At 41.9% G+C, this 12900-nt stretch overlaps 1 protein-coding gene across 3 annotated transcripts in view; it reads right to left on the bottom strand.

Moving 5' to 3' along the window:
• The window catches only part of COL4A2 (collagen type IV alpha 2 chain), a 138456-nt gene that overhangs the window by 108460 nt on the left and 17096 nt on the right, over positions 1–12900 (bottom strand). The window contains exon 3 of one of the 3 annotated variants that reach the window (XM_021415218.1): positions 9029–9174. The exons of 1 other annotated variant lie outside the window; for it this stretch is intronic. In XM_021415218.1, the coding sequence (XP_021270893.1) occupies positions 9029–9160 (132 nt within the window). In that variant the 5' untranslated portion in view covers positions 9161–9174. The remainder of the gene's footprint in view (positions 1–9028; positions 9175–12900) is intronic. One more of the 3 variants, XM_021415201.1, reaches the window with a different exon arrangement.

Here is a 12900-nt window from a genome sequence, read left to right as displayed (position 1 = left end):
GTGAGGTCAGTGACAGTTTTTAATGGCCTTTAAAAGTCCTGTTGTTTCTACAGAATTAAATACAGCAGACAGAGAGAAAGAAAATTGAGATTAAATTCTTCCTGCAGCATTACTTACTAAATTGCAATTATATATATATCTACCAATAACTGGAATTAAGGAGTTACTGAGAGCATAATTTGAAAGGAATGGATTTGCATGGTTTATCACTGATGACACAGACTTACTGATCCTGTTTTAATCATACATGGTGTGGAGTAGTTTTAGACCAGTGTTCTAGACCAGCTCTTACAGCTCTGGCTCATTTTTCACAGTCGGCTGTTAGAAAAATGACTGACCTGGAAATATTAAATGTGGAAATTTGCTATGCAACATTTCAGAACCGTTTCTCAGAATTGGACTGGCATTTCTTTGAGAGTAAGAAAAATAGTCAAGAGATTTGCAAACTGGGATAAGAACTATATTTAACTGCTAGGCCAAATGCAACACCCACCATTTCCTTTCTATTTCAGTCAAGAAAAAACTCATGAGAACTAGTTTTCTCACTGACCCATTTCACTTTCCAGTTTAGATTTCAAAAGTTAGCCTCCTCACTGAGCCCTATCCTCAATGCTCTCTGCTGATCAGTGTTGTTAATGCTAAAAGATCTCTGGGTAAAGTTGATTGCTATAGGAGATGTAACAGATTGAGAAAGTTTGTTAGAGGATGTAACGTAGTAGGATGATATGCAGATCTCAGTGAAAGTTTTGTTATTTGCAATGAGGTCGAGGCAGATAATCTAAAATAGAGGAAAAGGTGTTGAGACAAGATCTCTTCCCCGTGGATATAAAAACTGACAGTCAATTATTAGTGATCATCCCCTTTCTCACCCATATACCTTTGATTAGTAACATGTTTTAGTATATTTTCACAAAAGAAGGTATGTGGACAAGCTTCTTTTTTTGTCATTTGCAAATAAGATGCCCCAATACAGATAAGAAACACCTTAGGAACTTAAGAAACCTTAAGAAACACCTTAAGAACAGGAGAAGTATTATTATATTCTTGCTCATAAAACTTACATGATATTTTTCAATTCCAACTTCTACCAAAAGCTGTTTTAGTTACTTGTTATATACTCAGGTGACAAAGTCATACCTCAACACAACACTTATTTTGTATATTTGTAATCTATAGATTAATCTGAAACCTGGAATGGAAAATTAAGTTCTCCTTGATACTAAGAAATAAATAACAGCCATTTTTTTCTTCAGTTATTTTTCACACCCACTTTTACATAAATTTCTTTGGATGGGTGGGAAGGGTTTTTGGTGTGGGAGGTTCAATTTCCTTCAAAATACCAAACTGACTCTACAAGAATGTTACCACAGCCACACCATGAAAGAGTGGCTCAGGAGAAGATAAGGCAGAATTTACATTTATCCCGAAGAAGAAAAAAGGCTCATATTTCCCATATGTACTAGTGACTTGTCACTTACAACCTGCTCCAGTTCAGCCCAACAGCTGAGCAGATTTCTGCAATACTGAAGTACTGAGTTGAATGTACTTTCCCAGAGCCACACGATGAGTCACCAGTTCAGCTCGGTCTAGAAGCCAAGACCTTCCTGCCTTCCAGTCCATTACTCTAACCAACAGACAAACACTGTCTGCATTGCTGTAATAAGTCTTGTGGCTTAGTCTCCACACCAAAAATGCTCTTATCACAGTACAAACAACTAACATACTGATATTATAAACAACCAAATATCAAGCTTCTTTAAACTGACTAAAGTGATGTCACTTGGCTCTTCCTTCACATCCTTTTTTACTATAAGCTTGTCTTTGCAAACAGATGAAGGAAAATCCAGAAATATTCATACCTTGACAGTAAGGAGTAGAAAATAGACAAGACTAAATGATGGAATACACTTATATTTAGCTATATGAGAAATGAGATAGTCCTGACTCTTAAAAGAAGGAGGACAGAACCCTCAGTGCACATCAATATCAAAGGTCATAGCAACTAGTAAGTGGCGCCTGATTCAAAACCCATTTTCTGTGTAAGCCATACACCTCATGTAACTCAGGAATAACTGAATCAGAAAACCAGGGAAGACAACTAGCAAACTGGATTTATGCATTCAGCTTTGCAAAAAACATCATTTTTTTTAAAGTTTTCATAGGTGATGTTAACTCAAAATGACGATTTTTAGCCAGAATGCCCAAAGCCCAACAATGGCGCTCAGAAATGCGATAAATCAGCAATGGCACAGAAATAACTTGGGACTATAATACTTATGTTAAAGGACCATAGAACCACCAATATCCCCAGTTGGAAGAGCCTACAGGATCATCAAGTCCAACTCCTGGCTACACACAGGACCACCCAAAAATCAGACCCTATGTCTGAGAGCATTGTCCAGACACTTCTTGAACTCAGGCAGGCTTGGTGCCATGACCGCTTCCCTGGGGAGCCAGTTTGAGGGCCTGACCACTCTCTAGTGAAGAACCTTTCCCTGATATCCATCCTGAACCTCCCCTGATGCAGCTCCATGTTGTTCCTTCAGGTTCTATTGCTGTCACCAGAGAGACATGAACATTGCATCTCCACTCCCCTTCTGGGGAGGCTATAGGCCATGGTACTGCTTACCAAAAAAATCCAAGCTCTGTCTACTTGTTTGTCTCCTTGAAACTTCACAGATGATATCTCATGTCTCTGCTTGGAAAAGACCTTCAGCTGAGAGAACAGCAATGAGACTGTCAATGTCTTGGTCAGACACTACCTTGTGAAATCCCATGGCTTTAGTTTGACATAAGACACATGACTCTGCCAAACTCTATGGCCTGGTAGAGCACAACAACTCTCCATGTGTAGACTAAGGACTCAGGACTCATTATTATTGTAGTTATGCCTCAGACACTGTCAGACTCTTCTCCAGGGGCCCTTTGCTCTCATACACAAAGCCACAGCTCTATTTTCAGGCAGCAGAAGGTAGCAAGGAAAATTGGGTATTTAACTTGTCTTTCTTTTCCTTGATCAGGGAACAGTCAATTTCTATGCCATATTTTGTGAGCGGGATAGATCTTGAATGTGACGTGGTTCTGATAGAACTCTTCTACTTTCTCCTCACAGCAGAATCTGTTCTCACAATTTACCTAAGTCACTCTGAAAGTAATGCCGCCTATTTATTTCCATGGAAACTACAACAGATACAAAAAGCACAATAACACTACTAGATAGAGCAAATTCTCAGGTATAAAGCACTATCTTTCAACACAGTCACCACCATTAGCTCTGCCTTTACACCAGTGATGACCAAGAGGCTGCAAGCTGCAATTGCAAAAATCACACCAGTGGAGGTGACCTACTGTCACTGTCACCACAGCTGAAACGCAACACCCACCGCCTTGCTATGCTCACATCCATTGTTTAGTGTCCATAAACATTAAGCAAGTGTTGATGAAGGTCAGTGGGTGCCATTTTTTCTGCACAGAGGAATTCAGTGACACACCTTTGCTTCATCCACACTTTCATGTCAGACACCATTGTGTCAGACTACTCCTCTGCTGCCAACAGTCACATGGAAGCAAAATGTAACGGAATATTGGTAGGAAGGTTCAACCTCTACTGCCATACCACCGACATATGCCTCTGACATCATGGATCAACACAGTAAAACAGCAGGTATTACTCTCAGAGCACCCCTTGTACTTTTACAGAGATTCAATGCTTGAACTGCTGAAGGCATGGTAAAATAGCTTCATGAGCTGCCTCTTAACTGGATCTTTCATTTGTGACTTTTTCAGACTCTAATAATTTTATCCAGTTGATTCATGAACGGCAGATCTTTTTCACAAACAGGCAATAGTATTGAACCATACTGGATCAGTAACAAGGCTTTACATCCTATCACACCTTCCAGCACTGGAGGTTTTTCACCATTGGCTCTCACCAAGCATGTATTCTTTAAGGTGCTCAGCACCAAGTGCGCAGCACTCACTACTTGCACAACTACACCTTCATTCCTCACCAAATGAGATGAGCAATGGTCCCCAGAAAACTCCCACTCTGTTTATATTAAGTAGTTTGTGAACTCTTTTCTTTTATATCCTGAAAGGTAAGAAGAGAGTTTTCCTAGCTGTCAGACCCTGGAACCTGTTTAACTGAACTGGAAAGATGTTAGAGTATTGAAGGCATTTGCTTGAAACGTCATCCTCTTAATTTCCTTAGTGTGTACTTACACACACACAGAAGTGTAATTCTTTTTCCAGCTGTAAAGTATAATAGTTTTTCTTCTGGCTCTTTTGCCTTACTCTCCTTTTCTGTGAACACATCTCTCAGGTTACACTCAGGCAAGAACTTCTCAGTAGCAGGAGATCCCAAATCAGCTGCTACCTTTGTTTCATTTTCAATTTTGCTGCTGAAGTACAGTCTTCTAGCACAGTAGGAGCATTTCTCCACAGCTCCCAGTTTTCATGATGCCAGCCGCTCACAGAGTCGATGCGGAAAACTTATTCTGCACTTTTTATATCTCTTATATTTTATACCCAGGCACAGTATTTTACTTTTTCCGAGGCTTTTCGGACTCTTGTGCATTATCATCTTTGTGCACACACACGGTCTTTCCTTCTCACTGTTCAACATGCAGAGTACCAGATCATTTGGAGAACTCCCTGGATTACAGTCATGTTAGCATTAAACCCTCTTTTGTGGTGCTAGTGATTCCTGCCGTCCCATGTTATGCAGAACACTGGCTTTAAGGGAAAGTGCTAAAGAAAGTGCTTCTCCCTTTTAATGTTCATGTGCATCTGCATTACAAGTGAGCCAGATCTTGGAGTCTAGGTCACAGCTGATGCAGCTAGGGAAGACAGCGTGGCAACAACAGTCCTTGAAAATTTTGGATGGAGAGTAACAGAGCCTCTTTTGGATTTCCCCATCCCGTCAATTTACTGAGCAAGAGAAAGGATTTCCACAGAAATCTCCCAGAAATTCTTGTGACTTTCCTGTGCCCTTTTTCTTTTCACTTATTTCCCAGTGAAAATAGTCAGTACACCTGAACTCTGTGTCACTGAACTCAACTGCGTCCCTTAATGATGGACACTGAGCCTCTTGTCACGTACTTCACCACCATCATAAAGAGTGATGCTCTTAGTTGTGAATTCCTCCTGCTGCAAATGCTAGATTCCATGGCAAAAGAGAAGTTTTTCCTGTCTGTGCCATTTTTTACTAACTTTAGGTAACTAAAACATCAGTTGTGCTTTCCTTATTAAGCTACAACACTAAGAAGCATGTTCAAAACTGCCGTTAAAATCTTGTAATAGCAGAAAAATCCTTTTTCCACAGAAGTTTCCTTATTAAACATTTAGGCCCAAATCTCATTATGCCAATCTTCATACAAAAGCACAACAATTGTGACCATTACCCCACAGTGGTAACAGTTTAACTCTCACCTTCTTCTAGTAAGGGAGGATCTAGATACATGACTACTGAAGACAACAGTTAACCCAGACGCTAAAAGAGCAATGGGATGCATCATAGAAAACAAATTGGCAATTTTTTTTTGCATTTTGACCAAATATAAAAGTTACTAGCCACCCATTTCCTATTTTATCCCTTTTTACCAATCCTCTGCTTTCAAGGGAGAGCACCACAGTGCTAACATGCCTTGCTGCATTTATTTTGCTAGGAATAGCTGGTAGAGCTGGCAAAGGGGAGGTTAATTTATTTCTCACTTCCCCTACCCTTGTCTACCTCCCATCCAGAGGAAGGCAGTAGGAAAAAAGGAATTGTTCTTCTCAATTGCACATCCGTCCCCTGTCTCCTCCTGGGAAGAGACAGCTATTTCTTATCTTGGCTGTTTTACATCATTGAAATGTAAAGGGAGAGTATGAAGGAAGGAAATGAGAAAAAGACAGAGAGATCTCTATGCTTTGGAACACTGGAGGGAATTTCTGTCTACGTACCAGAAGAAGGGTGGAGTGGTGGTGGGGGCAGGAATGCTGTAAGTAATGAAGAGCTTGAAAACCTCCACACTGACAGAAAAATTAAAAAAATTTGGTGAAAAGGTGATCTTTGATCTCCTACCTGCTCTTCAGGCTTTCCAAAACTACACTTCAATAAATATCTTCACATTGTTTCAGCCTCCAAACTTCATTCAATAGTGACTGGCCTTAGAGAACATGAAGACGTAGCTGTATGCATTATTCATGCCTCAAAGATACAAAGGAAAGAAAAACATCCTTTCTGCACTATTTTAGGATATGCTGCCCCTGGAAATAGGGACTTAAGGCTAAAGCTAGTATAAATAATGCCATTTGGTAAAACTTCAACAAATGACAGCAGGGTTAATTTAGCCTTCCTGCTGAGGATCATACAGGAGCACATGGGTCCTCTGAGAGGACACAAACGTTAGTTATCTCTTTTGGAAGAAGCTCTGTTTAAAGGACAAGGATGTGAAACGTGAGGAGAAAACTTCAAAAGATCTGGAGTTAGAGATAAGCACCCAAAAACTCAAGAGTACTTCTCTGATGCTTATCTGAACTACTTGACGCCCTGTGAAACAGTACCAAAAATGTTGTCCAGGTAGGGTTTCTGTAGTAATTTCAGCTCTTCCTTCCAGGCCGGACACTTGATCTGTTTGGTAGCAGTTCTTCAGCTCCAGACCTTGCTGCAACACTGAGGGTGTGGCATGAGAAAAGGAGCACCAGTAGCTTAAGAAACTCCCATTACCAAGTGCTAACCAAGCACTTCAGAGCTCAGAATTCTGCATTTGAGTGTTGCCACTGAAGCAATGGGAGCTTAGACAAATGTGGTTGACTTTTCCTCTAAAAGAATGTGGTGTGAAGAGCAGCCCTTTGCTCCTGCTGGTGAGCAGTGTTCTCCAGAGTCTGGAGAAGGAACCACAGCTGTTGGCATCTGCTAGCGAGGAAGGGGAACTACATGAGATGAAATGGACTGCATGGTATCAGGCTTATTCAAACATTATTTTCTAGAATTTTGGGCCTTTCTGTTAAAAACATCAAAGTTAAAGTGTGTAAAACAGCATGTACAAACATGTTTACAAAAACTTGGGTAGCTTCCCTGTGCCTAATATATCTGCGGTAAGTTGTAGTCTGAATAAGCTGTTCTAGTCCTGAGGAGCAGAGAAATGTGTATACATGGGGAAAAAGATTCCAAGAAGATTCTTTCTTTCCTTCTTTTTTTCCTCTTTAGGAAAGAAGACTTAATTCAGTGAGCGTGTTCTGTGTGACTGGGGCTCTGCGTGGATGCTTGCCTCGCTGCACTTTTTGTAAAGGAACAGAAACACCACGAGGCCTGCTGTGAGGTAGGCTGAAAAGACCAGAGCAGGGAGTTGTCAGGAAGCTGGCTGCCAGAGCAGTAGTCACAGCTAGCGGCAACTCATGGCAAAGCCAGAAGCGGAGCTCAGCCCAGCACAAGGCACACAGGGATTAGGGTTGGAGTGGGATGGCCTGCAGACGGTGCCCACCTGCTGTGACCTGGCACCCCGCTCCCACAGGGGACCAGGACTGAAAGGCAAAGTAATTCACCTCACAGCTCCTGGGGACAGCTGGATGCTGCCAATGTGCTTTGTGATCGCAGTTCTGCTTCCTGCTGTGGATTACTTACGTTTTCCAAAATGACGTATGATTAATTGGGAGGTAGAAAGAACAGGGAAGTGTAAAGATTTATTTATTTAAGCCCTTTCATTTGATTCATTGTTCCTGCGGAGGGAAGCACAGCTCAATAAGAGTGTAATTTAGATTGCCAGATTTCTGGGTGGAGGCTCAAACTGGTGGTGTTTGTTTGGCTCTCCGGTGTTGGTTTTTTTTGGTGAGGAGAGTTAAAAATCAGTGCTGACCTATATTGCTTCTTGTCAGGGGAGTTCCTCTTACGTTGAGTTCCTTGCTGGGTTAGACATCATCTCTCTTCCTGAATGACATTGGTTCCAAAGAACCAATGCCGGCAAGCAGGTACCAGATCTAGAAGCTTAACTATCTCATGGATGTGAAGAAGAGGAATTTATCATCAGGACAGTTCAGCCAGGAAAAGCTGCTATTACAATTGCGTTGTCTAATCACACTTCTGCCAGTGGAGTATCTCTACACAAAAAATGCAAATTGAGAAAAGCACAGACTTTACGTTTTCAGCTTTACCTATACTAGAGGCTTTTGTCAGCAAGAAATAAATTCCAGTGAAAACTGAAATTCCAAAGGAACCCATTCTTTTTGGAGAGCCAGCTGTGAAACTCCGCAGAATTTTCTACTTTTCCATAATAAAACTTCCTTGACCTCTAACACCAGAACTATCCGTTCCTCCAAGTGCAGAACACACCAATAAAATATTTATCGTCTCAGAAAGACGTTGGCAGTGTTTTCAAGAGTTCTCAAGAGCTGAGTGAGGGTGTCTCCTAGACAGCTGTCAAAAGCTGGGCCAAGAGCGCTTAGCACACCACAGGAGGCGAAGAGCCCACAGGAGAACTGCTGCTGACCCACACCACTCCAAGTATGCCTCACCCCATGTCCACAGCTCAGCCATCATCTCCCATCTTTGATAAAGATATCCTTCTTGTTAAGAGTATTAGGAGAAGGTTCACCAGAGGGCGGTGGGCATGGAACAGGCTCCCCAGGGCAGTGGTCACAGCTCCAAGCTGCTGGAGTTCAAGGGGTGTTTGGACATCGCTCTCAGACATAGGGTTCGGATTTTGGATGGTCCTGTATGGAGCCAGGAGTTCAACTCCAAAGGCATTGTTTCTAATTTGCAGCCCTGAAACTGTCTTACCTTGTTTCATCCTAAAGAACCTCTCCTTCAGTAGGGTAGCACCCCTAGCACACATTTTGTGGTGATTCAGTCCCATAGCTGAGGATATGTACTTGCATTTGCACTGCTCTCTGAACTGCTCTTGTCCATCTTGACTAAAAAACTCTAGCTGAAATGATTCAGTTAATAATTTCTTCTTCCTAAACACAAAAATCACAGAAAGACACCCATCCTACGACATTTTTCACTGACATTCACTACACATTTGAAATATGTCTCATTTTCTTTTACCTTAAACATAGCACACACCTTCAGGAAAAAAATAATGAAGTCTTTCTTTCCACGTCTCCCTATTGATGGAAGGCGCCTGTGGTCCATGACATCTCCTCTGACCCAGGGAGGCATGATGAGCTCAGGAGGCATGATGAGCCTGCAGGCTGAGGGAACAGAAGTACAGGCCATGAGGTCTGGCAAAGCTGCTGCAGTCTGCAATGTACAGCAGGAGCCTGGGGACACTGCTGCCTTCTGTGTGAGATGGCTTGCCAAGTGAAGAGGCGTTTCAATGGGTGGGTTTGGTATCCCTTTGCTTTCTAACTTCATTGAGATGTCAGAAGAAATTTGGCACTATTTCAGCTGAGTTTTTGATTTTTACAAGCCTGACTAAAGGCAATTTGGTCTAGAAGCCCTCTCCAACAGATACAGGAGTCCCCTAACATACACTGCACTGTGGATGTGTTTGTGCCCCAGGGCCATGAGGAGCACTTGTGTTAGCAGTCACAAAGGCTGCAATGCCTGGGTCAGCACTGCTGCCAAACACAAATTCCAGATGCTGAGACACAGGATGTAAGAGAAGAAGACAAAGGAGGCAGTGATCCCTCCCAAGGAGAGAAGTCATTTCACTAAAGCCTCCTCTGTGCTGAATTTCTTTTCTCCTGGCATGCAGCTGTTCCCCTTCTTTAGGACATGGCAATACCTACTGCATTAGGAAACAGTGTACCACGGAGTGTTTGGAGCAGGTTCCTGGCTAGCAGTGCTGAAAAAACTCAAACATTTCTCTCTTTCTTGCCCACTTGCAAAAGAGGGAATGCTGCTGAGAGCTCTCAAGCCTCTGTTATCTCTGTTACTGATCCTTGGAGAACAGCCGGCAGCAAAATGAACTTTCCAGGATGGCTGAATATCAAATAAATATGGGTTGCCTGGACTAGAGAACAGCATGGTTATATCTTATCTTCTTATGGCAAAACAAATTAGCATATTCTTCATTCCCGACTTGATAAATGTAAGCAGACACAAAGGGTATGTGGGGACATAACATCATTTTCTTCTATTTCTTATAAATAGTAAAGCTAAAAGATCTCTGTAAGCACAGCGTATTCTAAACTTAGAAATACAAAGACTGAAGAAAGGTTTCTGGAACTTAGTTTTCTAATTAAATAATGGGAAAGATAATTCCTTCCATCCTTCCTGTTTTCCGACATGCCTGTCAGCAAGTAAAAGGAAATAAAGTTGTTGTTAAGAAATACAACTGAGTTACATCCAAGTTTTCTGAAAAAGAAGAAACTACTGAACTGAAAGAGACTGTACTTCAGCATTAAAGTAGTATGACGTAGGGGTTTCCCTGCCTTGCTTGGATGATGGCAACAGTGCTTGTCTTCATAAGCGCTTGTCTGTGTCCTTTGAATTCACAAATTTGAACTCACAAATTCAAACCTGCGCAATCACTTCTTTCATCCTTCCACTACATATGCTCGCACCCACAGCACAGAACTCCAGCATCCTCGCCTGGAGCTGCAGATACTCTATGGGCTTCTTTGCAGCATGCCTCTGTGAGGGCTAATGCCAGGAATGAGTACTTGTAATTTTGCCTATACATGGACAGTGACTAAAGTGGGCAGAACTGGAAGACAACACCTCCGCAGGGTACATGCGTACCACTTTCAAATACTGTGCATACAAGGCTATTAGAAACTAAATAGTCTGGGAAAAACACATGAGACTGAAGTAGACAGAAAAAGGGGGTTCTGTCCACTTGGGTTGAAAAATAACAGTGCCAAATATTTGGTTCCCTAATGCAGCCTCAGTCGTGAAACAGACACCAAACCAGCTGGTTTGTAGGTTGAGCTTTGGTATCAGAGATGAGTTCTGTCATTTGTGTCAGCCCACCAAGGAAAAATGTTCATCAGCACTAGTCCTGAGCCTTGTGTATGGAAAAGCTACAACAATAAAGCAGATAATTTAGAATATTCATGCTACATAACTGCCATAAAGAAGAGGTAGTTGTCATGGGAAGACTGGGTTGGAGGGAAACATGGGATGACTTGCAAAAAGCAGAATCAGGAAATCTAAAATCTCAACGGACACATTCAGAAAAAAAATACAATTTGACTGCTACTCAGTGTTCTGATTGCACTAAAAAAAAGTCACATAAACTAACTTCTGTGCTGCTCCTTTTTTTTTAAAGCAAAAGTATGCAAAGTGGCTTTAAACTTATCTCTTATCTCTATGCTCACTGCATATGGAATTTTCCAGAGGAATTTCTCTAGCAGATGTTTTTAACTAGAGCCCTAGTAGGGGAAATAAATATCAGTGTTGTGACACTACGAACCCAGTTGTCGTTATTAGTGATGAGAAAAGATAACTGCCTGCCCTTAGCAAGAGTATTCTGGTGGGCTCAATGAAGCCTACAAGAGAGGAAGACAAGCTGGACTGAGCAGTCAGGGAGGCACAAGTATTGCCTCATGTGCCTTCAGTATACAACAAGACCTAGCTAATTACTTACCAATTATCAGTAGAAGATTTTAGGAACGCTAGCTATGTATCTGGAAAATAAAATATCTGGAAAAGCAAATTGCCTCTCACCCCTTTGGAAACAAAGAATGAAAGGCTAGGGTCCTCGAATCGTTAGGATGGAAATCATTTATCTTACAGAGGAGTTTATCATAATTAAGCTACTGAAGATAGTCACAGCAGACACAGAGGGGCAGGGAGGGAGGAGTTGGAGTCAGCATTTTGCTAACCATGCAGCTTGCTTCTTGGAGGCTGAGGAAGGAAAGTGCCTGGAGGAAGAAATTGAGAGGAAATTCTACAGGGAATTTTGTAAGATTTCCTTCCCTCAGTTTTCACATGGAAGGTGACCTGAACTCTTAAAAGTAAAATAAATGCTCCATGAAGCCTTGTATGAATCAACTTCACGTCAAAAATCCTGCTCTTCTAAATGCAACTCTTTAAAGAGTTCCTATGGAACAATTTAATATAATTAGTTCTATGCAGTCTGCAGAATGCCTCTACTGATGTGCTGCTTTTGCAATTCCAGAAGTAAAATTGAGCATGACTGAACTCTTTTCCTGCAATGTCACGTTGCTATACAAACAGCAACCGGCTTCAGGCTATGACACTGTGCTGCCCTTTGGGCCCAGGTTATCCTGCACGGGGTGGCTGCTCTCTTGGGCCCCTTTGCAAAAGCAATGAATGGACACTGTGGGTGGCATGCTCCTGTGGTGCTAATGGCCACGGGAAAAATGGGCAGGGGAGGAGGAAAGGGAAAGCAGGACCAAGAAGTGGAAAACTATTATATTTCCACAAAGCTCAAAGGGAAAGGATAAACAAAGCACTATTATCCCTTCTGTTGCTGCTTTTTTTTTTTTTTGTAATTCATTTTCTCAGTGTTTTTTTCACTAGGTTTCTTTCATCTCTGTCTCCTCATCGTTCTTTAGCAAAAAACTACCATGTTGAGACATGCTCAGACTTAAAAACGATGAAAAGAAGCACACTGTACTTATCCTCACAAGTGGCTCTTTGTGACGGGACATGTCCCTGCTTTCCTGCTGACCACAAGACATGGTACTTAGCCATGTGGCAAAAGCACTTTTCTTCAGCAAATGTTCCCTTCTCCACCACACCTGGATGGATGCAGAGTGAGGAGTAGGGGTGCCACATCTTCCTCTGGGAAGCATTCAAGAAGGTAGAAGACATGGTTTGTTACAGATGCATAACCATGATGCCACATTGCTGAGCTATGCCCTGCAAGATCACTACAAATGAAGGCCTACAAAGACTGGTTGAGACCAGTCCATTTCTAAATCTGATTTCTGTGAAGCATCTCAGGTAGGATATTTACTCTTGGTGTTACTTTTTCTATGACGAAGGGGAGAACCTTGTATTAA

The sequence above is a fragment of the Numida meleagris genome, chromosome 1 (assembly GCF_002078875.1).
Source record: "Numida meleagris isolate 19003 breed g44 Domestic line chromosome 1, NumMel1.0, whole genome shotgun sequence".
Classification (NCBI taxonomy): Eukaryota; Metazoa; Chordata; class Aves; order Galliformes; family Numididae; genus Numida; species Numida meleagris.
This window is presented reverse-complemented; position numbering and strand designations above follow the sequence as displayed.